This window comes from Anopheles stephensi, chromosome 2 (assembly GCF_013141755.1).
Source record: "Anopheles stephensi strain Indian chromosome 2, UCI_ANSTEP_V1.0, whole genome shotgun sequence".
Classification (NCBI taxonomy): Eukaryota; Metazoa; Arthropoda; class Insecta; order Diptera; family Culicidae; genus Anopheles; species Anopheles stephensi.
In genome coordinates, this window is record NC_050202.1 from 7,732,501 (window position 1) to 7,760,180 (window position 27,680).

The window sequence follows — 27,680 nt, forward strand, 5'->3', positions numbered from 1 at the left end:
GACGAAGAATCTCATGAATGTGATATCAAAGGTTGTTTCCACCTGCTTCGTGTGCGCGGATCGGGTAAGTCGGGTTTGGGGGACTTTGGGGAGGGGGTTTTGCTGTATTTTTTCCTCCCCGTCTTTTTTCTTTTATCTTCTCAAGCGGGGTTAGCTCGGGGAGGGAAAGTAATTTTCCGCTGAAAAACTCCGGGAAAAAATCTTCCAATTCCACGTTAAAAAAGGGGTTGCAAGCATCCGTCGGACTGAAAAATCAAAGGATGCTTTCGAGAGCAGACTGCTGGAGCACAAAAAAAATGAAATCAGAGCAAATCCAACGTGAAAAAGCGGGAAATGGCAATGGCCACGAGACGGAACTCGGCTCACGGGTCTGGTCGGTGTGATCCGCGGCCCGACTCGGTTCGAACGAACGTTCACCATGTGGTTTCATTTGCATAATTTAATTACTATTCATTATTTAATCATGCGCCGTTCCGTTCCGTTCCGTTCGACGTGTAACTATTTCTTTCGTTGGTTTTTTGTTTTTTTCCCTACCCGTTGGTGTTCGATACACATTTAGTTTTGTGGTATTTATTTTTCATTTTCGTCCTCCGTTCGGGTGTGTGTTCGGGTGCGCTGTAATTGCGTTTCTGACCCTTTACAGGGTCGGTTAATTAATTAGCCGAGGAGCACGCTGCACGGTGAAACGCTGATGCATATTTTAATAAATGCACGCGTAAAAGGGAAAGCGCTCGATGCTATTTTAATTCAATCACAACCCTTCCGGATATTGGAAGGATTTTCACCCGACCCTTGTGTCCTGGCAAGTGAATAGAAAAGCAGTGGGTGATCGAGGGATGGCCGATTAGCCACATAAAGTAGGGGAAATTTACGATTAACCGACCTGGTCACTGCACCTGTTACGGGTGCGGAGCTGTAACTATGTTTTTTTTTTATCGCTGGGCAACACTAATTAGCTAATCAACCGCGCTCTCCTGGCTGTTGTAATCACTGTCGTTGGCATTGTTTTGTTTTTCTTTCTTTGTATCATTTCATTTACCTTCCATCGTGCGCCACCGCCGAAACTAAAACAAAACCCCCCGCACAGATCTTCGAGCTGACGGGCGTCCCGTTCGACAATCGGCTCATAAACGTGCCGACCGTGTCGAGCGTCTCGATCGAACCGTCCTCCACTAGCACGAAGTCCACCAAAGACAAGGTAACGCACCTTCCGCCGCAAACGTCGGTTCCGTTCATCCGCTACCCGCGGAACAGGGGACGACTGCTGCTGTCCAAGTATCGCTAGCCACTGAGCGCTCCACCAAACCAAGACAATCCCAGCCCACCGAACCGAATGAGAAAAAAAAAACAAAACCGAAACCCTTCCGAGTGGGCGACCGGGTACTCCAAAATTCTCGGGGACGCTCCGCCCGTTGATTACACATTGCCCGCTCACGAAAAAGGTTCACGCGTGTCTTGCTCTGCCATTCTATCTATCTGTCTATCCTATATTCCGTGCAGTTTTTTCTTCTTTATTGTCTGTGTGCGTGTCTCGTATGTTGTCCCTTGTGTATGTGTTTGTCAATCGTTCATCCGTCGTCTCATCATCTGTGCGAGAGTACGCTGGAAAGGGTATCACAGCATCAGACATTCTAATCAACATTGGTACTTGACCCGACAACCGCGCCGTGCTTCGATCCAATCGCAAGAAACCAATCGAGTGTAGCTTCTTGTACAGCGGTTTTGCTAGACACCTGTTCCCCCGGGATATTCATCCATCAGCTCATCTGCGTTGCATTAGACGAGCGTGTCAGCGGTGCTAATGAAGACTATCGTGTGCAGTTTTGCAGTCGACGATTGGCTACCACGAACACAGACACCAAACACTGGAGCTGAACGTGTTTTGCTTGCCCTTTGCCCTGTCGATATATGTTCTCCTTGTAGTAGTGCCCCGGTTTGGAAATTCCCACTGTACTGGATATTGGATTGTATGCACCATGACTTGTCTGCTTGTTGGTGAAGAAGAAGATGGACGAAAGCGAGCTATTTTAGCGTATGCATGTAAAGACTAGACTTTGTACACAAATTCTTCGATTTTTGAATGTCCTCAAACCATAGCCAGGATATATTTGGTGATTCTAGCTTTTTTAAGACCTATGTCGTCAGCGATAATCATGCTTTTATCAAGAATCTGTTCAAGAAAAAAAAATCAGCCAATATTCTCGGAGAAGACCATTTGTTCTTCCCACATCCCATCACAACTTCATGCTCATTTCGTACTAAATTGTTCGGATGAAGAAGTCCAGTTGCGGGAATTGTCTCATCTTCAAATTGTTCAAGTTTCTGACAAATACTCTTACCGGGAACAATGTGTGTGCAAGGTCGATTTCTGGCCAAGAGTGGTCTCCTTGATAGAGGCATAAAACATGCAGCTTCAAGCAGTCGTTGCCATTCGAACAATTCTAAGACAGTTTCGACTAAGGATTCTTTCAAGAAAATGATTCTGATATTTGGGAGCTGAGGTCTTATCCGTGGAATGATACAGTCTTGAGTCTAAAAAAATTGATTTCTTACATTAACCGATGAGACATCGGCGCCGGTCTTCACACGGTAGGACTGGGGTTCAAATCTCATCTGAGACGTTCCTCCATAGTGAGGACTGACTATCCAACTTTACGGTATCAATAAGTTAGACTAAAAAAAGAAGAAGAATATTACTCTTGCTAAATCAGACGGAATTCAGAGGTCGGAAGCCCACTAACGAACAGGTTTGCAAAATTGTTAGATCAGTTTAGTTTTTTATGCATATGCTACGAATCCGATGCCTCTGCTTCAACCATAACGAAACAAAACGAAGAAACTATGCATTAACATTACTCTTTGGGCGTAACGGAAACCATAGCTAAATGCTACTCAGTGACATTAAACTAATTCTGACCACGTTTTCGTTTGCTGAGTAGAAGAGCTAGCTAGCTTGACACTGCAACAGCTGGCCAGCTGTGGTTTTGCGTAGCACGTGTGGGATAATGTAGATGCAATCGAGCAAAACTTGGCCAAAATCGTGTATACAAGTGGGCTAAAGTTGCAATAACTACTTTCGAGTGTTGATTTTCGAGTGCAGTCCTGGAGTAAAAGCGGGGCGTTGCGTTGTGTGTGTGTGATTATTATTTTCAACTTTTCAGCTCTCGACAACGCCCCGAACTCTAAACGCTCCGAGTCTGGTAGTTGCTGCAAGTAGTTAAACAAGTATTTAATTTTAATTATATGCCTCTTTCTTCTTTCCTTCTTCTTTTCTCCTACCCAACCTACCCTGCCTACGGCCTCCAAACACTCCCGTGCACCTTGCGGTTTTCTCCTGCTCGTGGTCTTGGCGTATTCTGCACTTTCTTCCACACATACACCCTCACGCACGGCGTACTGGAATGCACTCGAAACCTCCCCCCCCTCCAACGGCACCTGCGGATGTGTAAACGTTTGTGGTATCGCTTCTACTGGCTCGCATAAACACTTACACAAACAAAAAACACTCTTGGGCACGAAAACTGTTTCCCAAAACTCAAACACAAACTGCAACTGCACCGATGGTTTCTGATAAAAACTTCTCACTCGGTTGACAATGTGTCACGAACGGGTGAAATGGGGTTTGTCGAAAAACTTGTTTGGCCGGTAACCTCATGTCCGGCAACCATCACAACGCAAACGGAAAAAAAAACAGTACGCATTGCGATTACCTCAGCAGGTGCCTTTCAAGACGAAGTAAGGATGTGCGAGAAGAACACCGTTACCAACATTCCCAAACAGGAGCGAATCCGGGCACGGGCGCTGTGGCAATATCCGTCCAGAAGAGGAAGAATAGATGGCAGGAGACTGCTCAAGAACAGTTCGGAATGACGCACGTATGATCGAATTAGCGTGCCGAATGAGTTTCCCTCCTTGCACAAGGGGAGAACCTGAAGAAGAAAAACGGCACTCGTACCGCAGAAGGCCGCAGTAATCCGCAGAGCTACAGGTGGAAATTGCAGGTTCACTTCAGGCGACCCCGTCAGGTGGCAGCAATACTAGGGGAGAAAGTTAACGTAAGCCGATTTGACGAGGTTCTTTTCGTGTTACACTGGTGTTGCTGCCGTTCGTTCGCTTGCATGTGCACTTGCACCACCAAAAACGTGTGTTCGAATCGATGGCGGTGCTTAACTTTGTTTTGCCTAACCCAATCGGTGGCTGGTCGCGCGCAAACCTGAAGCCACGCTATAAATACTACACATGTGCGGTGCACAACGGACCCGAAGGAAGTCGCATGGGTTTCGTGAGACCTGTTTGAACGCTGCTCGGCCTTAATCGCATGACAAACGCGTGGATTTTTCGCGGGAGTTCTAGGGACAGAGACACACACACACGTGACTGCAGGACACAAAATATTGCAAATAGACAGCCAGGAACTGCAGTCAAATTGGCTGCAACTAATAAGATTGCTCGGTAACCCACTTAAGGTGCCTGCAATCGTCGTGGAAGTATATTTAACCAAGCACAAGTAGACTGATAACAAATGGCCTAAAGTAGTAGCTAGTAAGGAGAAGGAACAGTTAATTCTAGGAGCAAGAATGTAGTCTAGCGAAAAGTATTGATTGAATATTCTTATTGGATTATCGATGCCAGAGAAGAAAACTATAGAGGAACAATTTTTTATAACAACATGATAAGAAACCACAGGAAACATAACATATCCTAACAAACCATATCAAATTAAAGTAGATTGTATGCTTAAAATTGTTGATACAGGGTGTCGCAGAAGATTTCACAATAATAGCAACATTTTATACAAAATTAGCAGATGAAATTCAAGCTTCTCAAGGGGAATCTGACAATGTTACAGGACACACGTGAAGCAATTAGGAATAGAGTTCTCGTCTCGTATTTAAAGAAACTTCATTTGGCTAAACATGAGCTGCTTGCATCCCTGAAGCCGTAATGCCGACACATCGAAATTAAATGCTGCCATTGCGATATCATCTGAGAAACATGTCTTAATTTCAAAATTTGTGTTTAATTTTTTCCATCATGGGCTGCGTAAAATATTGTTATTGTTGTGAATTCATTTTGGAACCAGTAGGAAGAATAGGACCTATAGGTGTAAGATGAACAGAATATAGGGAAAAAACGAAGAACGAACCAGAAGAATGAACCGGAAAGTATTAAATAAAGCTTCCCATAGAGGTCTTTAAATAATAGTACTAGAAAGTATTTTGAGAGATATTTAAGAATAGTATAAAGTCGCTTCAAAGTAAGATATTAGGATTCTACTAAGTTACTAAGTACTTCCTAAATATAAGCTTCCACTCAAGGCGCAGAAACGCATGATTAGTACGATGGCGTATGTTTTAGGATACAGGTAACCACCAACGAGTACTTTGTAGCACTGTAGGTAGATAGTGAGAACCTAGAAAAAACAAACGTTACAATCACCCCCAGTTGATTCGTTTTAGTGGATTGGATACACACTCCCTAGGATTAGCACGTCGCAACTCGATGGACAGCAGTTGCGCTCCGCTTGGGCGAACCAGGCGGAACCTCGCGGGAACTGTTCCAGAACTGTTCGCGCATCGCACAACCTAAAACTCAGGCATGCTGCTGCAAACGAGTGCTGTCATTGTGTTGTTGTTTAAGCTGTTTGATGTTTTCTGTTGCTTTTAACTAAACCACCCTAAACCGTGTGTGCATTCACGTGCTCCAGATGTTAACCATCACGATCACCAGCGGGTACCACGCTTCATCGGGCTTGTCATGAATCATCTGCTAGCGATTTCACTCGGCTACTCATCGTTCGCTGAAGGTTACCGTTACTAATCTTGAATAGTGCCCGTGTGCTAGGACTTTACCAGTCCCCCCTCCCCCTCGCCCCCCCCATTCACCAATATCTCGTATCAAGTGAGCTACCGTACCAGTAGGACACCGAGTCACTCGAACCAGGCATTGAACACTGTTTACCGATACTAACTTCGCCTACTCTTCCCACTCGACCATCCGACGTGTCTGTCTCGTGTTGTGTGGCGTTCTCTGGTCTGTCTGTTGTTTTCGTGACTTCCTCGGTTCGTGACAGCAAATCGGAGCAATGAAGGGCCAGCTGACCTGTGAGTATAAACGGGTAAGAACAGCGCTAATCACGTTCTCAGCCAAACCACCGTACAAAATTTGAATATAGACTCATATCTATTCGCATGCATTCAGCCTAAACGTCAGTACGGAGAAGTGTATGTCTAAGAGTCAAGTGCGACGTCGTTCGTTAGTTTGAGTGTGCGAATAGTCAATCGAAAGGTGTGTCCATCGAGTGCGTGAAAGCGAATAGCGCGGGCTGGGGACGAATGCATAGAGTAACGGAGTGATTATTAGTAAAAGCAATAAGGCAAAGACATAATAATCCTTGGATAGCAAACAAACCCAACATACATAAATATAAATAGCTGCTCAACTGCATAATGCGCACAGTGCTCCAATCAGCAGGTCACCAAGCAAGCTAAGAGCTAAATGGCACTTCCTGGGAATTCCGTGAGCTCTGGGGTTTAACACAAATTTGCAAGCCTGTTTGCAAAGGAACACCACGGTAGTTGTTCAAGAAGAATCCTTTACTTTACCTCCGTTAATAGACCGCCCGTGCAGGAGATCATGTTGCTATTGCTAAGTCGAAACAGTCGACGAAATGTCCACCAAAAACGTTCACTCCAGCCCCCAACTAATGCTTGTCCTTGGTGTAATGTCTATCATCCTGAGCTGTGGATATTGCGGAATCGTTCATGTGTGCTAGAATCATCTGCATGAGAATCAAAAACGAGCATTTAAAATATGAACTTCTGTGACTCTGCTCCAACAGTTGAGGGTTTCTTCTTGCCAATTCTTGCTTCCGAACTTTTCTACTTCCATCGTTGTCTTGCGATGCACAAGCGGTCCTTCTCGTAATCCCTAGCTCACCGTTATTTGTGCTCCGTGCAATGAAATAAAACTCTCTCGTCCCGGGTAAATGATGAAATCCACACAAATCCCCTCGAGATTCCGGTCGAGAATCCAATCAGCCTGAACCTGAATGTCCCCGTGTTCGCCGTCGCCACCGAGTGAAAATTTGTCCACCCAGCGTCTCACGCGAAGGACCGATTGATCAGGCCGGATTTTAAAATCTCGATCACGTTTCGGGTCTTAGATGCTGCAGCTTCCAACTATCTCACGTCTTGCATCTTGTTGCCACTTTTCTTGTTTTTTTCTGCGCTTTGCCCGAACCGAATCCGAACACACAGACGCATCACACCGTTGGCCGGCGTCGGTCGTACGATTTCGATGGGATACGTAAATCGATGTGGTAGCTGCTGGGAGAGTTTCCAAAGTTGGCGTGTGTTCTACGGTTTCGGAACTCGGTGGAACGAACGCTGTAAGAAAGGAAAATGCTCTCGGCGCATGAAGAAGTTCTTACGGAGTTGAACACGAGCGTTGACTGCATTTAGCGCGCAACCGGTTATAAAACGGTGGTTTAAGATTTTTTTGGGATTTTGAATTGGATATTGAGTGTCCCTTTTTTTCCTGTGTTTGATTTAATTTTCAATTTATTGATCTTCCTCATTTTGTATACGTTTCCTTCTTTGAATTTTCAATTTTATTTTATAAATTTTCTCAGCGATATTTCTGAGCCCAATCCTGGTTTTTAAAGTCTTTGGGAAACATAGCTCTGAGTCTTTCCATCAAGCTTTTCCATAGGTTTCAGATAAAAAATAACATTTAAAGATCACGAAACATCCTTAAACCTAGATTTTGCTTCTTCTGTTGTTATGTTCGCTTTTTTGTTGTCATTTTGGTTTTCATTTTTGCTTTGTTTTTTATCCATCCTGGAGTGGATCCAAGTGGATGCCTGATTTTTGGCTTTTTTCTGTTTTTTCTTCTGTTTTACTTTTGTATTTCATTTTTCGTTAGCGTTATGTATGTGTTATTTACATTTGAGTATTACTTTGCCACCTTTTTGATGTAATTATTCACATTAGCGAAGCACTTTTATTTGATTGTATGATTAAGTATTTACTTATAGGTTGGTGTAGTTTGTGTTTGTTTTTGCGTTAGTTTGTTCTGTTAGTTGCTTTTCTGTTCGTTTGACTGCTTAGGGTTTGACTAATGGAATGCAAATGTATGCAGTACGCATCCAAACGATGTTTGCTAATATACTGTTCCTTTCTCTTTCTCTCATCTCTTTTTCACCCACCTACACACACATACACACACCTACACATATTCAAATAAAACAAACAAATCCCCTACAGTATAAACTAGATTTCAGCGGACTGGCGGGCCGGGCGGCAGCGGGCGGCTCGCGGGACGATGACGGTGCGTCCGGGCTGCAGGGCGATAGCAAGGGCTCGACGACCAGCACCGAGGCGAGCATGTGACAGTACGGGATGGCCCGCCGGGGCGTTAAAGGCGACGCCCGGCGGACCCGAGTCTCCTTCCTGCTCTTTTAGAATAAGCATTAAACATTGCATATGTCCATATTTATCGAATTTATATATGTTTGATGGTTCTCGTGTAGCCCCCGAGAAGCAGCGACGAACACATACTAGAGACGGGCAGTCCGTGCAGCCAAAACGACCAGCCAATCCACCAGCCATTACTGTTTGTTAATATATGTGTATATGAAATCATAAATATTGAAATATGAATGTTTAGTGACCGGAAATCCAAAAACCAAAACAAACCAAAACAACAACAACAAAAACATCCTAGACAAAGGTCGTGCGCTCATCACGAGCAATCGATCGAGAGAACTTCAAAATTCTCCTAGAGGCGAAATCGAGGGAGAGAGAGAGAGAGAGAAAGAAAATGCTTTTTTCCAACTACTCTTCATCAGATAGCTTCATGCAGCAGTTTTTCCTAGCAAAAAAACCCCCCTCATTGACAGTGGGACGTGAACGCGCCCCCGAGATTCTTCACTAGCAAACGTTTCTTCTCCAACTCACCAGTCTTAGGCACTTCTCTCGTGGTAGGTTACAACTAAACACACACACACAAAGGCTTTTAAGGCAAGGCAGGGCTTTAGGAGGCGCAAGGCTTTAGAGTAGCGATCTTACACTACATCTCCGACGAGATCGGCTCACTGCGCTCCCGGCAAACCTTTTTCCGCGTTCGTCTTTAACCCGTAGCTGTACTTTCGAAGTTACTTCTCTCCACTAGCGAGATGTTTTATGTAGGACAAGGACAAGCAATCTGTAGCTGTATAGAGATAGAGAGAGAGAGGTGAGAACCACTCCTTAGGCTTAGGCAGACTTTTCCCGCATCTTCCTTATAGTACACACCACACCACCATCACACCAAATTCGGTTGAACTGATACTCTGTCTGAGAAAGAGAAAAAAAAATACAACGAAACTAGTCTTATTGCTACTAGGCAGATCTGCAAAAACCTCCTCCAACAACCAAAGCAAAAAAGCAAACGGCATGGAATGTGTTCACAGTAAATTGCTTCGGAATGAAGGCAAAACCGTGCAGCAATATGTTACGCGTATCATACAGTGTTTAAGTTTTCGTATAATTCTCCTTAAGCGTTAGGTTAATCGAGGTAAGCAAACGCGACTTAGTACTAAGGAAATACCCTTAAAGGTTACATCGAGTGAATTATCGTTAAGTTGTATTGATTGTTGTAATCGAAGCAAATCGAATTTCGTAACGTTAAGTGCTAAGTATACAAGGAAAAAAAAGCTGATGTTAAATGTCGTCGTAGATAAGAGCGCCATAATGAATTGTAATAAATTGTCAATCTTTCCCGGTTTTCTTTTATGTTATTGATTTGTTAAACAGTTTACGGCTAACTCACTCTAGTTGCTTTAGAAACGGTGCAGCAACTGCCTGCAAAGAAGAGCATAACGCTTTGATTGACGCTTACCTCTAACTTCTATCCTATGGCACTGCTTGCAAAAACAAAAACCAATAACGAGAGAATGCTTCACACTCGCATTAACGCGAACTCCACACAAGCACTTCAAAGCGCATCTTCTGTCTGATGATCATACTGGGGAGTTGCATTCGGGAGCTCGTTGCAACTTCAAACTTTCCTCCCCAGAAATGCCGTACATTAAAGTCCGCTTCGCCGAATCCAGGCGGTGTGCAATGTGTGTCCGGAACCGAGATTTACTTCATTTCTTAAGGATATTACCAGGAATCCTCGTTAAACGTCACTTCAACCGAGGTGACGTTTCGAAACGTCAAAAGCAAGTCAAGTGGTGCACTCCACTTTGATCCCTCCCCCGGGGGGCGGGGCCTCATCCTTTTTGGTTTTCGCCCCGAAAACGTCAAACAGTGAACACACACACACACACACGTTGGGCACCGTGCTGGATGCTTTGATGAAGTGTTTGGGAGCCGTTCAGCTGGAGACTTCTCGACTCTGCCAAATGTTTACCATCGGAACCAGCGGATCTTACTTCTTCCTGCAGATATGTGAGTCCTTGTGTCCGTGTGGTAATTCCTTCCTCCTCCTTCCTCCCCTTTCTCTCTCTCACTCTCTCTCTCTCCTCGATTGTCCTACCCGGGCGGGTAGGTTTATCCAGTCGACTCCAGAACCGAACGCTTCCGAACGCATCAAAGTGTGAGGTGAAGCGTACTTTGATGTCACATATCCTTTTCCCGAACTAACGAAGAAGAAGAAGAAAAAAAATTCAAACACCATCGAACAACACCCGTGTTTAAGTGTGGCGTGGAAGAAAATGGACGAAAGTTGATTGTAAAAACCAGGCTTTCGTTCATTTTGCTTCCTCACTTGCTCATCACTTACAGAAATCGGCGTAAATTGGAACCTTTAAACGGAACGGTTCTTGTGGATTGAAGTGGCCAAGTAAATAAAAGCGTACCGTACATGCTGTGTGCTGTAACTTGATAGGATTGAAGGGCCTGTGTAAGCAGTCTGTCGGAGCAGTAATAAAGGGAGAGGACATGTTCCTGTGCAGAAAAGAACGAAGAAAGAGACGATTAATTGATTGTGAGGAACAACATGACACAACATGATAGCAAGAGCAAAAAAAACAGGATAAAAATTAAAGGAAAAGAAACAAAATTGATACAAATGATAACAAAATAGCGAGCGATAAATTACAGCGTAATGAAAACAGTTTAATTGTTGACGGAAACTCGATTCATTTCTCGTTCACCTTTCATTTGTAGCTAGGATAGTATTGAAGTAGCAACCAAGTGATCATAGGTCCCCTTCACGGGTGGAACTTTAGATTTTAAGACCTTTACGTTAACTGAGCACGAATGAGGTTCGAAATTGAGTTTTTTCCAAGTCAAATAAAAAAACCAAGCAGAGTTAGGTTAGAGATAGAATTTGTAGGGAAGAATAGCAGAAAGAAAGCAACAAAAACAGAAGAAGAACATTAGTTGTGATCTCTCCCACTCCCAAGAAGAATTTATCAACATTTAATGTGTACAGGAATGTGTAATAACAGGCAGGTATGGCGTGTAACGTGTGTAAATGTGGTTGAGATTTGTTAGGTGGTTCAATATTTGCGTTTTATGGCCGATGCGATCCGGTTATCCGATAAGCTAGATAGGGATAGATTTGCGAAACGTAACTTGTCGAAGATGTTTTGGTTCACTTTGAAGCTGCATTTCGTAACCAGAAGGCATGCGGAAACAAATTAAACAAACAAACAAAACAACGGTATCGAACATGATAACAATTGCTTAGTGTGTGAGGTTGGAAAAAAATAAGAGGAAACGAGTTAAGAAAACCCAAACCGCCACAACCACAACAAACTATGTGAATCTAAGTGGTAGAATAGTGTTCTCTCTTCCCCTCTTGTACACAAATCATATTTAGAGAGCGCGAGAGAAAAAGAAAAAGAGAAGAAGTTGAATGTAATGAGTGTGCGTGTGTGATTGTAATAATATTCACAAAACAAAAAAACTAATTCGACCGTTATACGATCAAAACTTATTCATATAACTACAAACTAAACAAGAAAAGATCAACAAAAAAAAAAAACAAAACCCTTCAAGTGTTGTGAACAACAGATTATATTCAAAAATCATAGAAATGCAATACAATTAGTGATTTAGTGAACAAGACAGAGAGATAGAGAGATAGAGAGAGAGTATATGGTATGTGTTTGTGAAGCAAAGGGCAGGGGAAACGGTGAACCCGATCAACTCATTTATACAAATCATTAGCGTCGTAAAATTTTTATAGATTGAAGAATTTCAGGAATTATAATCGATGTTGTGTGTATGGTAGAGCTATAGAGAGACTATGAAAAAAAATATGGAAATGGATAGAAAAAAGCAAAGTAAACAATCAGAATGGGGTTTGGCAAAAGTCCAAAACCAAGAAAAGCTTAAGGACATTATTTTGGTAACTCATCGTTAGAGTGCGACAGGAAGAAAAATGCGAATTTTGTTGGCATAAAAATCCCATAATGGTTAACAGGGAAGATGGGTGGCCCAGTGGGTACTCCACCGGTATTCAGTTCCGGGGTTCAAATCCTATTAAGTCTAGTAAGCAAGAAAAGGCAGCCATTACCTTAAGAGGTTGTAGAGCCAAGAACGACTAAAAGAAGTTAACACAAATACTCTTTAAGCGTCTCATTGTTATCAGTAACATTTGCAAGACGACAAAAAATGCTCTGACTCGTGTTTTAAAAGCAGTCCTCAGATATTGCTTGCTTCGTGCGTGCTTTAAAAGGACGCGAGGGTCTTCACAGCAGGATAAGAATATTTGTAGGGGAAATTGCTTCATGTTTTGACATCAACTTTCATGGTGCTTGATGTCTGAGATGATGCTTAATACTATTGCAGGACAACGCATTGACCTTCAACGAAATTGGGCCTCTTCCGAAACCGAAACTCTTCTTAACCCTGATACTTATTCGCATACGTATAGTCTCTGTATGTAATATCAGTTTAATTGAAAACTAAAGCCAAACAGATCATCTTGAATCTTAACTTACCCTTCTTAGAAAGTCTGAAAAAAGCAATCTGCACAGCTATTAAGTATAGCATCAGAATTGAGCAGCTTTTCGTTGGAGAACAAGGTTAATGGATATTTCAGATATTTAGGGTTTCCTTGAATGGTTTCCTGATGGATCGCACCAATATTGAAAGCGAGCCTGGACCTTTTGGTCCTTGGACCTTCGGGACCTCTTTCATCCGATACGCGGTGGTCTAGACATCTTACACGCTAGGTGATCTGAAGATGTTTTGAATATGTTCTTGACGAACAGCAACCACGTACGAGGGCAGCGACGGGTAATCCAAATCAAGCCTAGAATTGATAGTCCAGGCTTCTGGAGGTTGTTGAGCCAGTGAAGTAGAATTTATGTTCAAGTAAAAGCTGTCATCTAGTGCAGGTCATCCAAGACCAACCCCTGACCCCAGTGTTTAACAATAATTATTTTCGCATTTTTCCCTGTCGCACTCCCCGTATCATTGTAGTCTTATTGAAAACTACAAAATTTATTTTAACAACTCTAATAATCACAATGGAACACTTCAGGGTAGAATAGTATCCAATAAACAAGCGCAATGTCGATCATGTATTAACGGGGCGGTGAAGAAATAATTTCTTTCCAATGTATACTTACTTCAACGCGTATCGTATAACGACAAAGCACTATGTACTTCTGCCAGCCTCAGTCGGCAGTCGGAAACCCCATTAGAACAACCGGCAAAAAAGAACCCATAACCATGCAACAACATGCTACAAAACGAGAAACAATAATTACCATCTAGTGAGATGCATTTAGCGAGCTCAATATACTACTCATTTATTGCTGTTCGTTTCCCTTTTCCCCAAAATACACACACACACTTGAAGATGGAATCTATGCAAGCGAAGAGTAGGACAAACATAATAATATTGAGCTTTTTTGTGGATTCGTGCAACATGTGCCCGCGAGGAAAGGTATCGGAGTGGCAAGCAGGAAAGAAAGACAGACAGTAATGTACCCACCAACTAATGAGTAAGATAATGTCGTACCGAGAAGCGTTCCGGATAGAGGGTAATGAAACTTTTATAAAGTTTCCGTAGTGTATAAGTTTGTGTAACGATGGGTTGGTTTTTTTTAGTACAGTTTCCTACTATCAAACCATATCGTGTTAGTAAGCAATTCGGTTGTTTGTGGGGGTAATGAGTCGAAGAACTTAAAGCAATAGTTTAATATGAATAATTGTTTCGCTCATATTTTTTCTTAAGTTAGTAATTTATTAAAGGTCCATGATGAACATTTTATTTAATTAAATGGTGACCAATGGTGTTACCCAAAAACCAGTATGACCAATTGTATTCAGCTCAACGAAATTTGGAAACGTTTGAATGGAAGAGAAGCTATTCACCTGAAAACAATCATAAAACGGAATAAAAAGGGAACGAATGAACATTCAGAACATGTGAAAATGTGAATAAGAAAGTAAAAATGTATCACTATTTAAAATAACAGTGCAATAATAGACCAGAAACGAAGAGTCCTTCGCAATGACAGTATTTAAGTAGAGTAGATTGATTACCAATGCAAACCTGCAAGGAAGCTAATAGAGATTGCATTAGAGCAAACAAAAACAAATGATCTATTCAAATCTTCTATTCACATCTATTTCGTACACCCGTACAGATGATTGGCATGTTCTTAAGCAGTTGTTCTAGATAGAGTTAGTATAGCGGAATACCATAGGGACGTGGAAACCAAACATCCAATTCACTTGGAAGTTTGTAGTCTGTGAACCGGAAAGGACTACAAGCGAGAGAAATACATTGAATGATAAAACAATACTACTATTTCCAACGTACTAATTGGTGGTTGAACACGCGTTTTCCTGGTTGTTTCATCTAATTAGCTAGCTGGTTAGGTCCTTTTTCTAGGCGTCGTGTCCTTCATCTACTACTCCACTAGTGTTAACGAGATACGTTTTGTCGTTTACTTACCCGTGTCACGCGAACGGTTAAGCTCGAAATCGAAATGCATATTTAGGCGTATTTTTGTATCCCAGATCTGCCACGATTTTTTATAGTTCTCTCTAATAAACCAACTAGATGGAAACATTTAAACCACTAATTCCACCAGGTGTCAGACAGCTGGAAGACGCGCTGAAGAGAAGAAGAAAGAATGTTATCAAAGTATGATTGTGCTGTATCAGTGGCCGTATAAAGTTGCCGTACCTATTGAAACCCTATTTAACCGTGCATTGTGAAACCCGTTGTGAAGCCACGTAGAGCTCAGTAGTGACAGCAGCGAAACAGCGTTAGCTACAGTACCGGTGAATGATTCGCAAGCTTGAGTGTTTTGGAAAGAAAAAAAAAACCTGTAGAACGCTACCGAGACACCGAGTGAAGTGGAAGATGTGTAAAAATAGATAGACATATCATTTAAAACTTAACTAAAAGGCAACAGTGGAATGGTGAACAATAAAATGGTAAAAAACACAGAGCAAAACACTAACGACATACTATTCCTATGAAAACATTTCTAATCAAAAACCTATGTGCACATGTGAAGCGTTTGGTATCATCGAACGTTCGAAACGGGGGAAAACAAAACGAGCAGGTAATGATTGTGCGAAAAAAGGGAAAGGAAACAGAAAAAACAGAGCTGGTAAATATTATGGCAGTTTAGAGGGAACTTTAGCGAAGGCGCTAGGCGCTCTCACCGTCAACTGGTACCGATGGCACTCAAACGAATGGATGGATGGATGGTGGAAACGATAGATAATAACTGTTGTAAAAAAAAAAAGAAAACAAGCAGTAAAAACCAACAAGTCATAACTCGTAGGGCCAAGCAGAAACCAAGTAGACATGGGAAAGCGGAGGGGATAATAATGATAAGCCGCAAACTGTAACTTGAAATATTATCAAATAAAAATTCTTTATTATAATTATTAAATATCCGTAGTCCGAATAAGTGCATTTTGAAATTGCATTGCATTCAGAAAAGTATTTTTGCTTTTATAAATTGCAGCACTACATTTTTGGTGCACCCTGTGTTGGCTTCAAAGGGAAAGAAAATGTGTGTGCTAGTCACAAGTCACCATACAACAATGCTGCGTACAAGCACTTGTTGTAAGCTACAACCAACGCTATTATGCAACTCGAACGATAGAGAAACGATCGCTGGAGGTGTTCATTCAATGAGGTGAATTTTGAGGTAAATTAAACGGCTTTAAGGCAAACACAAAGAAACAAAGCGAAATTATCCCAAGAGCGTTATGAACCGCGAGCGTTATGAATGTTATTCTTTTTAAGTTTTGTTGCGTGTGGCTGTAGCCTACTTAGATAAAATCTAAGAAGCCTGCCATTAAAATGGATGCTATTGCCTTATAAACTGGAAAATCTAGTAAAAGTTTAGTTTGGTAAAAAGTTTCTATTTTATGACCACAACTCGACTTGGATTCAGTAATTGCTCACTGCTCGTAAAGAATATTGCATACAAGCAGCCCTTCTCTCCTACAATTTGTGAGTGTGAGTGAGTGAACTCCCAGAAAGCTTCTCACTCATTCATCGCTTCTCTTGCGTTTTTCCATTCATTTTTCCCCCCTATCACCTATTACAAAACACCACCAGAACACGGTTTAATTTATGATCGAGGAAACCGAAACGGACCATTTCCCTAAACTACACCGCCCGATAATCTCGTATCAAGTTGGTCGAATCTACCCAGGCAGTGCAGGTTCCCCGTTTCGTTAATCTCGCTTGCACCATCAACCACTAGGGTGCAGTGAGTGTGGGCGTCCAACTGGCTGCCCAACGGTACACTAATTGTTCGTTCGCTCGCCAAGAACTTACCACCGCCAAGCTTGCTGCCCGTTGGCCATAAGCTGCAGCGGTGGAACCATTTGGCTCGGCCGATTGTTTTGGATGATATTCAATTGTTTCGTTGAGCGTTCGAACCCGGTGGTGGCCGTTCTCCTTGCTCCTTTTTTATCTATTGCGGATGGAGTTTGCTCTTTGATCGGTGGCCAGGATAGTTTCACTGTGCAGCTGTGGTGTTGGGTTGGAATTTTTTGGAATGTACTTTCGAATTAAGAGACTCGTTCTACGAACGGCTCGACCAGCTACGTAATACTTGTATCGAGATGTTATTAGATTTTATATAAAAATGGTTACACTCAAGCTGAAGATAATCTTTAAAATCGCATCACTATGCTGAACTGTTATCGTAGCCCTTTCCTATTGCTCAATCAGCATCGCGTTATGCGTGATGGGCTCCGAAAGGGGGATAGGGTAATCGAGGAGCGTGGGGGGCTTTTCATTCTACGACGCGGATCGTTCGTTTCAATGAGGCATTCATTTCAGCATAACACAAGCCCGGGCGATTAAGTGCACGCTCCGTTAAAGTCGAAGATGATGACATCGTGGTCGGCGATGCCGCTCAAGTGGAAACGAAAACTACGAAAACGTAGCGAGCGTAGTGAGCCCCATTTTTCCAGCTTGCCTCACCGATCGGGTTACTTATGGTTTCCTTTCTCTTGTGGTTTTTTTTTTTTGCTGACGATTGTATGCCAGCCCAAAAACGGCTGCCTTCTCTGAGGGTGATTCTCCAAGCAGCAAGAACAATCTAGAAGTGAAGTTCGTTCCTTGGAGGTGAGAACTCCTCACCAAGCAAAAGCCCAGCAGCTGTGCAGCTGTTAATGATAAATAAAGCGATTCAAATAAAACCTCAACAAGCACTTGCGCCTGATAAATCATAATTGCATAATTTCGAACCGCTTAAGCCTACCGAAGGTGCGCGCTCACATACACACACCTGTGCCCGTTATCCCGATCGCTGCAGTGTCCGGAATTTCCTTCCACCTGAAGGCCAGGAGTAGCCGATCAACGTTCAGGTCCAGTTTCCCGCGGTGCCGAAACACGACGTCGTCGAATCGTTCGACATTCCCGACAATCGAAGTTGGGCCTGTGTTTTAGTTGTTTCCTTCGAAGTGAGCCACTGTGAGTCGCGTCTGGTGTTCCGCAGCATTGATGGCGGCATAATTAATTAGAAAAATCGCTTGCAAACACAATCCCATGTACCGTGTTCGGGAAGGGTGTGCCGGTGGAACTGGACGTGAAGGTGGTAGGAAAACACGTGAGAAAAGAAATGTATGTTTTTCTAATTGCTCGGCAGCACGCTTGAGTGTTGTGGAGATCGGTTTGTGGTTTCTTCTATTCGCTCCTAATCCTGTCCGACAATCGTGTCGAGTTGTGGTTATGTTTGGACATAATCTTTTGGGGCTACTGTGACATTCCACATTGAAACTTAATTCCTTGCAAAGGGATTGATTTTTGGGGGGGTTTAGTCAATTATAGTGTTTACAGTTTTAATAGAGCAACTTGTTTTAAGTATAAAATAGATTATCCACAACTCTTGAGCAAATTTAATTTTTTTTTTTTATTCTGAGAATGGTCTGGCCTTGTTGCTTTCGAAAATACCGTAAGTGCTCTCAAAGGACATATATGTATGTCAAAATTCACTAGGAATCAAACTTTAAAAGCCTTTTTCACTAAATAATTTTTTTGTGATTTTATTACCATGCAAATAAGATTTTATTTTATCATCTGTAATTGTGTTTTGTGTTGAAATAAAAAAATACGTTTCAAGGACAACCGTTTAGAATATTCCAAATAAAGTGTTACATTTTATTAAAATAAGCATAAAAATGCACACAAAAAAGGATTTTAGTAACAAAGAACCCAATCAAAAAATTCCAAATATGAGGTTCGTCGCTTCGTCTGTCGCGCAAATCGTTTGACCGCGTCACCGTCACCATTCGATCCCGTCTCACTCATGCTCACCTACACATTCGTAATTGTTGGCACATGCGTATCGCGTGGCGAGAAAATAAGGAAGCGAGAAGGCAAACACCCTGCATAGATGTGTGAGTGAAACAGACGAACTATGCTTGTCTTCCTTCCAGGAGCTCCTGTAGTTGTTGCTCGGGATGCAGTTACTCGCCAATTACAATCGCCTCTTTGGATCGAAAGCTCCGGAATGTGGGCTTTTTCATGTCTCCTTTGATCTTGCTTTCGTACGCTCATGTGTATGTCTCTTGTGTTCCCTGTTTAGTTAACCACGGCCTATCGATATTTACAGATTTATCAGCAATTAACAGGTGGTTGTGCGAGGGCGTCGAGGGCTATTTCGAGGGATCGTGTTTCGAAGGTTCGGACGGAGCGAGTTCGAGTCCGAGGTGTGGCTTCACTTTCGCGCAGTGGTGTGTTTGCTCGGGAGAAAAATGGGAGTGTGTCATTTCCGTGTTTAACCGGCACAAGGTTAGTGTGTGGCGGGGGGAAAGTGAACGCTATCTGGGCGCGATGCGCTTTTCTTCCCGCGTAAGGGAGGATATTTAAACAGCTAGAGGTTGGTACTGATAAGAGGGTGCAGAGCGATATTTTGAAAAGCTTTCTCTGTACACAGTGTGACCTAGTTTGGAGCTTTAAGCACAACTTTTCAGCTTGTGAGTCCAATAAAAGTAAGAGAATATTTAGATCAAAAACTGTTTTGGTTTGTAAAAGTCAAATATCGATGTAATAAATGCACCAATTCATCACCACTTACAGTGCTCGAGCGGGAAAACCATCCCTTTCAAGTGTTTCATCGCAGGTGAAGGTTGAATACAGCACGTCCGGAGTGCTCTTTCGCTTAATTAAACGACAAAAGCACCCACAAGAATGCTCGAAACATGACCGTCTCCTACAGATAACCTGTCGTTTCCCGGGCGAGTAATAAGTTTCAAAAAGCCAGTAACGCAGTCCCTTCACTCACCATGTAAACGATATTCAGTTACAGCAAGTTACAGGAAGATTGATACGCTTCATTTGTCTGCGAGACGACTCTTGGGGTGGTTTGCCATTTTACATGAGTTTTGAAACACTTGCCACAAACTGGTTCATCCCATTAAAAGTGGTTGATTTATCTTCCGCACTGCCCTGGTATTGATAAGCTCTGCCAGACACCATCTCCTCGTTGAGCAAGCACCCCAGCTTAGAACACTATGCAGCGGATGAATCGGATTGAGTACGGGCGCTGTGCCGAGCCCCGTAGCGCAAAAGAGCGAGTCGTGATGCATCAATCTTCTGCCGAAAGGGAAGAGAACCGTCAATCGTATCAAAAATAGACCGAAAATAACCGGAGCATCGCTATTGATTCGCTTCGAATCGTGCCGCCGAGTGAAATGTCGAGTTTTGCTGCAGTGGGCCAATGACGATGACGATGCCGAAAGAACGCGGTCGGCTGGCGGCCAAAAACAGCCAGCGCTAGCATAGAAAAAGCTAAACAAAAGAGCATGCAGTACAGGCCGCGTTGGAGGGGGGGGGGGGGGGTTTGCTTGCTGATGCGGGGCGAAAGTCTTCGTGCGAAAGTGTACTTGGGAAGCGACTTGGTCTGGGGTCGGAAAAGCAGACTTATGTAACGCCGTAGGTTCGGAGATCAATCTTGTGCAACAGAATTAGGTCAGCGCAAAATTGAAGAAAAGAATAGCTGCGGAGAGGGATCAGGCATGCAGGAAGGTTCGTGAGCCGGATTAGACCCGGTTCGGCGATTAGGAAGAAACGGGGGTTGGATTGCCGCTTTTTTTACGTCTTTGGCCTGAGGCGAATTTTTGGCTCACTGTTTCGACCGCAAACGATTGAAGCCTTTTGATAAATGCAATAACGCTCGGTAATGAAGTTCAGCCCGCAGAACAAGTTTTCACTTTCACCCTTTTTCGTTCTTGTCGTTTCTCACGGTGGAAATTTGAAATTCCTATTCCACACAAACAGCCCAACACCGGACGCCATTTGTCGTTGGAATGGATCCACGGTTTCCGCACACACCGTTACCGTTAACGCCGCCATTATGCAACCGGACCTCACGGGGCCTGCCGCTGAGATTTGCTCATTTTGATAATCGCGTTTCGTGGCACCGGGATTGGCGCACATACGCGAAGGGTCGCACTTGCACACGGGAGGAAGTACGAATTATGCACTCATTTCCCGGGCAAAAGTCATTTGGTTTGGCGGAATGGTCACGCCGGTCACAGCATAATGGTGCGTGAGCTTGTGTGTGCGTTCTTGCGTACGGAATGTTGGATTACTTTTTGTTGGTTGGGTTTTTCGATGGTTTCATTAGCATATTTTAGTTACATAAGTTTCAAAGGCTTTTTACTGTAGTAGAAAAGTAGCGTTACGGCCAGACCGTTCTTCGTGAATAAAAAAAAACTAGTAGAAAAGAAAATATAAGAGACTGGACCTTCACAGATTTGAAAAAACTTTCATAAACAAGAAGAAGGATAAACCACGGACTAGCTGAGCTGTTTGGCGATGCAGTCATCCTGGCGGTTGTCTAGATGGTAAACCGGAAGGATACGCTGGTTAGGGCACGTGATGAGGATGCTGGACTCATGCCCTACCAGGAAGGTACTCGTTAGCGTCCCGTTCGGCACGAGGCGTAGAGGAGCGCAGCGTACTCATTGGCTGGACCAAGTGGAGTAAGACCTGAGGTAAAATGGATGCAGCCGGGAGTGGATGAGTGCAGCTATGGACTGAGTCTCCTGTAAAAGGATTGGACATCAGGCCTTGTCTCTTAGACGTGCTCCGTAGGAGCAGTCCAAGCAAGAATAAGACTAAGCAAATGTATAAGATTCATGCAAGCAAAAATAAAATTAATAAACAAAGCTAATTAACAAATAACAGTTCCCATTCTTTGAATATACTTTTATTTAATTACTACTTTGAAAACCATTCAATAAAAGTCTATAAGACAGTATAAGAGATAGAAAAAAATTGTAATCAAGGCTCAAAACATCTCAAGACCTTTAATTAAATATGTCAAATAGAGATATGCGATTTTGAAACTCATCAAAACATCCGTAAGACTTAACACAAAAGAGAAAATAAAAAAAGAAGACGGAAAAGAACTTTAAGTTCTTTCCAGTCTCAGTTGAAATCAATTACATCAACACTAAATAGAAGCAAAAAAGCAAAGCAAAAAGACAGCCCGGTTCGCCTGCACGCGATCAACACCTGCCAGGCTTGTTAATTAATTTTCCTTTGGCGTGCGTGCGCTTGCCAGTAGTGTCCGCTCGGAAAGGTGTAGGAGATTAAGTTCAATACGAATTAGACACCGAAGGAATTAGGACTGAGTTGGATAGGTATTTGTGTATGTGTGACTGGAACTCTTTTTCCCTACAGAAACACACACGCATACACACATCTTGCAATGCGATTAATATCATCATTATGAAGATTATTACCATTTGGCTTCTGTGAGCGGGCTGTTGTGTTCGAGTCGCGAGCCCGACCGTTCTGCGGGAGTTTTTCCAACCCAATAACCTGGCGGCTGGTAATGCGCACTCTGCGTGGCTGTGACGGAATGCAGGGCAGCGGTGCTGAACCGCAAACGATTATATAATCGGCTAATACTAAGTCGCTTACATCGCGTCTCCCGGGCCAGTACCGAAACGGCTCGCTCGTGGCACACGAACAGCCCTTCGGCGGCGGACCGCCATGGAATTAAACGAGGGAGGGTGGGGGGAGGTGGGGAGAGAATTGTAAGGCAGCGAAGAAAAAAAAACAAAACCAGAGCCCGCAAAAGAAAAGCAGCACTTCAGAGGCCACGACCCACCTCACCCTCCCTCGCCATCCGGTCGCGCACTCACCTCAAGCAAGCAGAAGAGGTGGCTCGAAAGAAAATTACGACCGACAACATAAAATGAGCTTAAAGAAGTGAACGGGGGCGGGGTGAACAGGGGCGGGGTGAACAGGGGCAAAAGGAGCAGCAACATTAATTGTTGGCGAATCTACACCGCACCGTGACAAGGGTGGGCCCGAAATAGATAGCGAGTGAGAACGAGGGAGAAAGAGAGAGTAAGAAAGATCGAAAGTGTACCGAGAGCTAAAGAAAGAAAGGAAAATGCATTCGATCAGCTGTTGCAACGAGCCGCGGTCGGTGGGGGGCGCTCCTTTTAATTGGAGTAACTAAAGAAGCCGGAGGTGGTACGGTAAGCTTCAAAACCATGTCAAAACTAATTAGCATTATGACCCACTTTTTTTAAGCATCCGAGCGGGTTCACCCACGAAGAAGCTGCACGCCAGAGGCCTACGGTTGCGGGGATGCTGAGACTGCGTGGATGATAATGGGAGTGAGATACGGTGCTTTATCTATGGTTATCAACCAACTAAAGGCTTGCAGTACCAGTTTTTGCATACACTACATCAAGTCTAGCATTGCTGGAGCATTGTGGAAAAGAACACTAGCCAACAGTTTGAAATAGTGTTTCCCTCGAAGATATCTTGTCAAAAAGAAGAAGGAGCAACTCCTCGTGATCAAGATCTTTTTGATGTCAAATATGGATAAATATGGAGCGTTTCAATGACTTCTAAGGATAGCTGTGGGAACCAACAAGTACCTAATTTTATCGCAGGGACTTTACAATAGTCATACCAGGATACTACTTTACAGGATACTTCTTTTCTACGATGACAGTACACGATAATGATGATGGTGCAAACAGTAAGGTTGTCTTGATAAGGGTTCTTAAACTCTGTCGTGAGCTATTTCAAGGACCAGAGATTAAAAGAGGTATATTTATTTTAAAATATTTTCTATGACTTAGTCTTGCCCTTCACAGACAATTTTTCACATCGTTGATCTTGGTCTGAAGCACAAGTCCTCTAAAAGGCTCTAATTCGATCGTCGTCATCGGACGATTCAATGGTTACCGTTCTTTCGGGAGCAAGTATCCTCCATTCATGTTGGGCGTATCCATTCTCATGACATGATCAGTAGCCCGGAGCCTCACGAGTGTCATTCACTGGACAAAAGTGAGGTAATTGTACAGATCTTCGGACTCATAACTGTAGCGAGTGTTCCAAAGTATCAAAGTCTCTAAGAAGTATGTGATAAATTATACTATAAGTTCTCAATCCCAAATCGATTCATTCAAAATCCATCTCGAATGAGTATTTTTTCCGTTATTTTAGTTTTCGCGGCTGTTTTCAGAACCCCTTTTTGGAAATATTTATTTTTAAAGTAAAGTAAAAACAAAAATTAAATGCACACACATAATGAGTGACAGCTGTATGCGGTGCAGATTGATTTGCCTGTTTCCTACGACGGCACGCAAGCTGATGTAGACGTCAACATAAGCGTGCCGTGTCGTGTGGTTAGGATTACGGGCGAAAGTTTTACCCGTACGACGCCGGCCAACCTCAGCGTCCCACGTCTAGTGAGTCACTCTCCTGCCAAAGAATCGACTCGAAACCGATCATTTGAAAGGGATAGCGTTGAAGGTGGAGCTTGCGACGGACAGGAAATGAATTGATTGGATGTTGATTACCGGGCCAGTAAAAGTCGTGTAGGAACGGTGTTAGATAATCGAGCCGATGGATTGGTTCTACACGAGATTCGGGTTACTTTTTACTATTAAACATAGTATAGTAGCGCATGTCTATAAATTTATTCCTATCTCCGATACGACACTTATAATCTGCTCCAGATTTTGCAGAGCTTCTGTCGACTGCATCTGCACACGATAAATGGCACCCACGGCCAAATGTCAGCATTAATTATAACCTAATAATTGATTATTAATCCATTCCGAGACCAAGCAGAATGTAGGCTGCCGATGGTGGCTATTTTTGCCTACACTCAAATATCAACAAATTTAAATCGAATGCATTGGTTCAATAGTCGGCGACTCGAAGGCCCGAATTTTCATTCAAATTAAATCGATATCGATGTCGAAAGAAGAAAAGAAAATCTCTCGATCGATCCATCGCCCGGTCAGACGATCGATCGCAGATACCTCGACAAGGATGATGAAGAAAAATTCGAAACACCTCAACCCCCGGCGCAGTAACTCCGGCAGCATGAAAAACTAAACCCAGCGAAGAAAGAAGAAGCACAAAGAAAAAAGGAAAACCCAGCGAAGAAACGAGCCAGCCAGTGCGGGCCTATCAATCGGCGAGCTATTTTCGTCCATTCCTGGCCCGCGCAAGGCCATTTGGCCACCGGATCAGTGTGTCAGTGGGCCTGCCACCCGGCTCCCCATCCCTCGCTCTCTCCCCCTTTTCCGCCCATCCCCAGCAGGCAGCGTCTCGGTTCGATGCGATCGGGCACGTCTTTTGCAGCCGGAGCCGGAGTTCGGTTCACTGCACTATAAATACCCACGGCGCGAAACCATGCAGCCGTAACTTTCGATTTCGACACGAGAGCTTTTTCCATTCCTTCGCTTTCGTTCGCCTCTTTTTGCACCACCACCGGCTGCTACCCACAACCCAACCCACCTGGCCCAATCCATCCTTCTTGCTGGACGGTATTGCAATGTTGCAGCGGGGTCCACCGCAAGGAACATGTGTTGTTTGCATACTGTTGCGCTCGTCGGTGCTGCGGCCGGGTGCGATTTTTCCACCAATCAATCCGTCCATTTTTCTGCTCTCGAAGGGGTTCTCTCTCGGGGCTTTGCGGCTCGGGCCGGTAATTATCCGGCTACGGTCGCTTGCTTTAATTGCTGCACCATGTAGAACGGTGCGCTGGGTGCGAAATGCTCGGGTTGGTGGCTCGGGGACAGTGGGGGTGGTAAAGGAGGTGGAGTTGGGTGCGTTTGCCGCTGGGTGGATCGATCCCGTTTTGTGCGAGCCCCCGAGGGGGAAATTCTTTTGCAATGTGGAGCGACCGTCGTTTGAAGGAAAGTGGCAGAATAAGAAGGTTTAGGAGTTGTTGAATTTTTGCGGCAATGAAGTGGAAGAAGTTTGAACTAGAATTTATCCCTTCACAGATAAGTATTGATAGTTTCTCAAAAAAAAAAAACATATTTAAAAGAACTCAATGCAATAGACTGGCAGACAGCAAACATAAGCCTCAGCTAAGCTACGGTTAAGAAAATCTTCTCAGTAAGAAGCTCTGCCATCGATACAGTTTCTATGTAGAATAGATTTTGTTCGATCTTTACTGTCTGGATGGAGTTTTCCGAAAAATTTAAATGTGTTGGATGTTCACTTCACTTGAATCATTCAAAATATTTATGCCTATATGATAAATGATTACATTTCCCACCTCAAATCTTAAAATATTGGGGTAAATTTCGAAGGCAACGAAGTTTTTTTTTAAATTCTAATAGCAGGTTCTGACCGTTTTGATAACAGCTCCGCCAGCGCTTGTAATAACGGCACGAGGATACAATGACAGTCTTCTTCAAAGAGGAATCAGAACAAAAGATACTTACTAGAAATTGAGAGCATTTCTGCATCATAAAAATTGTAAATAGAAGATCTAGTTCAAGGTCTTTCTGGAATATGTTCAAATGAGGACGACAATATACTGGTAGAACTAGAATCTTTTACACTTACTAGATCAAGTCAGAAAGCAAAATCCTCGCTTAAGATGAAGCTCAAATAGATGGACAACGTTCAAGTAGAACTGGACTGCCATATTCGACATGAATGCTCTGGAACCTTTAAGGGATTGCAATAAGAACCTCTACGGTAGGGTTTTTGGAGGCTAAATAAGCTACAAGATATTCAATATGTTGCTTCTTCTTGGCTTAACGGCTTAGGTCACATTGCAATCTAATGGAGTACAGGAGTTGGATGTTCATGTCCTCATGGCGGCTAAACGACCCGGATGGGATTTGAACGCCGGTCTTGCCACGTGAAGGATTCTTTTCATATTTGAGCTTGTTCAAGTCTGATTATGGTAGCTAGGAGATAAGCTTTTTCGTTGACAAATGAATTGAGGTGCAATCGACATTTTACACTACTCAAAAATATTATTTATTATTCTAGAATTGGGGTCCAAACCTTCAATTCAATATTCACAGTTGAAACCTTAACCTAAAGTTCATCCCTTGAATTAGATATTCAACTCATCTCTAATTTTCCACTATCTATAAACCTGTCCTGCTCTCAACTTCAATCGGTTCTTTTCCCACGGGATACCATTCCCGCTTGACTAGTTCGCGATGCTCCCCGAAACAAATCGAAACCTTTCATCGTCTCACGACACACACACACACGCACCTCTTCACAAGCACACACAGCCCCCACGGTTTCTTGGCCAGCCAGCCATCCGACGATGACTCTAGGTAATCATCCAACCGTTACAGATGGGCTGAGAAAACTGGCGCAAATATTGCATAATGTTTGTTTATGTTTCTCTCTCGCTTTCGGCTCAGCTGACTCGAGTTGACGGACGTGTGTGCCACGGCTGATGTCTGCACCGAATGACGGGTGCAGCGAGTCGGTTCGAAACGGAACGGGAGGGGTTGGGGTGGTTTTTCTTAGCGGTGAGGAGAGGCTAGAGAAGTTTGTGTGTGTGTGTGGTCTAATTTTACTTTGAACTATTCTGCATGCCACGAGACGTTGGAAGAGATTTTCATGCGTGATTTGAACAAATATTGTCATGTGTTTGAAGTTATCTAAATTAAAGATTTTTTTCTAAATTTAAATTCTTCTTGTTAAATTAACACAGCTATTTGTAAGTTATGTAGCACAGAAAAAAAGAGCAAATTAAAGTGCGAATAGACGGGAAAAGAACAGGCAAACAGGCCACATCCATGCTGACGGAAAAGAAACGACCGATTGTCGAGGCTCGATCGCATTTTGTGCAGCATAAGTGGCGAGCTAGACGGTGGGGTATTTTTTTTCGTATGCCTTTCCCACCTCCCCATTGCTGCACCTTTCCACCCAACAAACTCCCCTTCCATTTCCCCGATCAAGCACCCCGTCAATACAAAACCGTTAGC

At 43.3% G+C, this 27,680-nt stretch overlaps 1 protein-coding gene across 15 annotated transcripts in view; it reads left to right on the top strand.

Moving 5' to 3' along the window:
• LOC118505865 (alpha-catulin) overlaps positions 1 to 15,865 on the top strand; it is an 86,215-nt gene extending 70,350 nt beyond the window's left edge. For 7 of the 15 annotated variants that reach the window (XM_036042275.1, XM_036042276.1, XM_036042268.1 and 4 more), the window contains 4 exons: positions 1 to 64; positions 1,088 to 1,198; positions 6,074 to 6,118; positions 8,268 to 15,865. The exon at positions 1 to 64 is cut by the window's left edge and continues 297 nt beyond it. In XM_036042275.1, the coding sequence (XP_035898168.1) occupies positions 1 to 64; positions 1,088 to 1,198; positions 6,074 to 6,118; positions 8,268 to 8,393 (346 nt within the window). In that variant the 3' untranslated portion in view covers positions 8,394 to 15,865. Of the gene's footprint in view, positions 65 to 1,087; positions 4,056 to 6,073 lie in introns of all 15 variants that reach the window. The other 8 variants (XR_004905461.1, XR_004905459.1, XM_036042271.1 and 5 more) reach the window with 8 other exon arrangements.
• Positions 15,866 to 27,680: the final 11,815 nt, after the last annotated feature.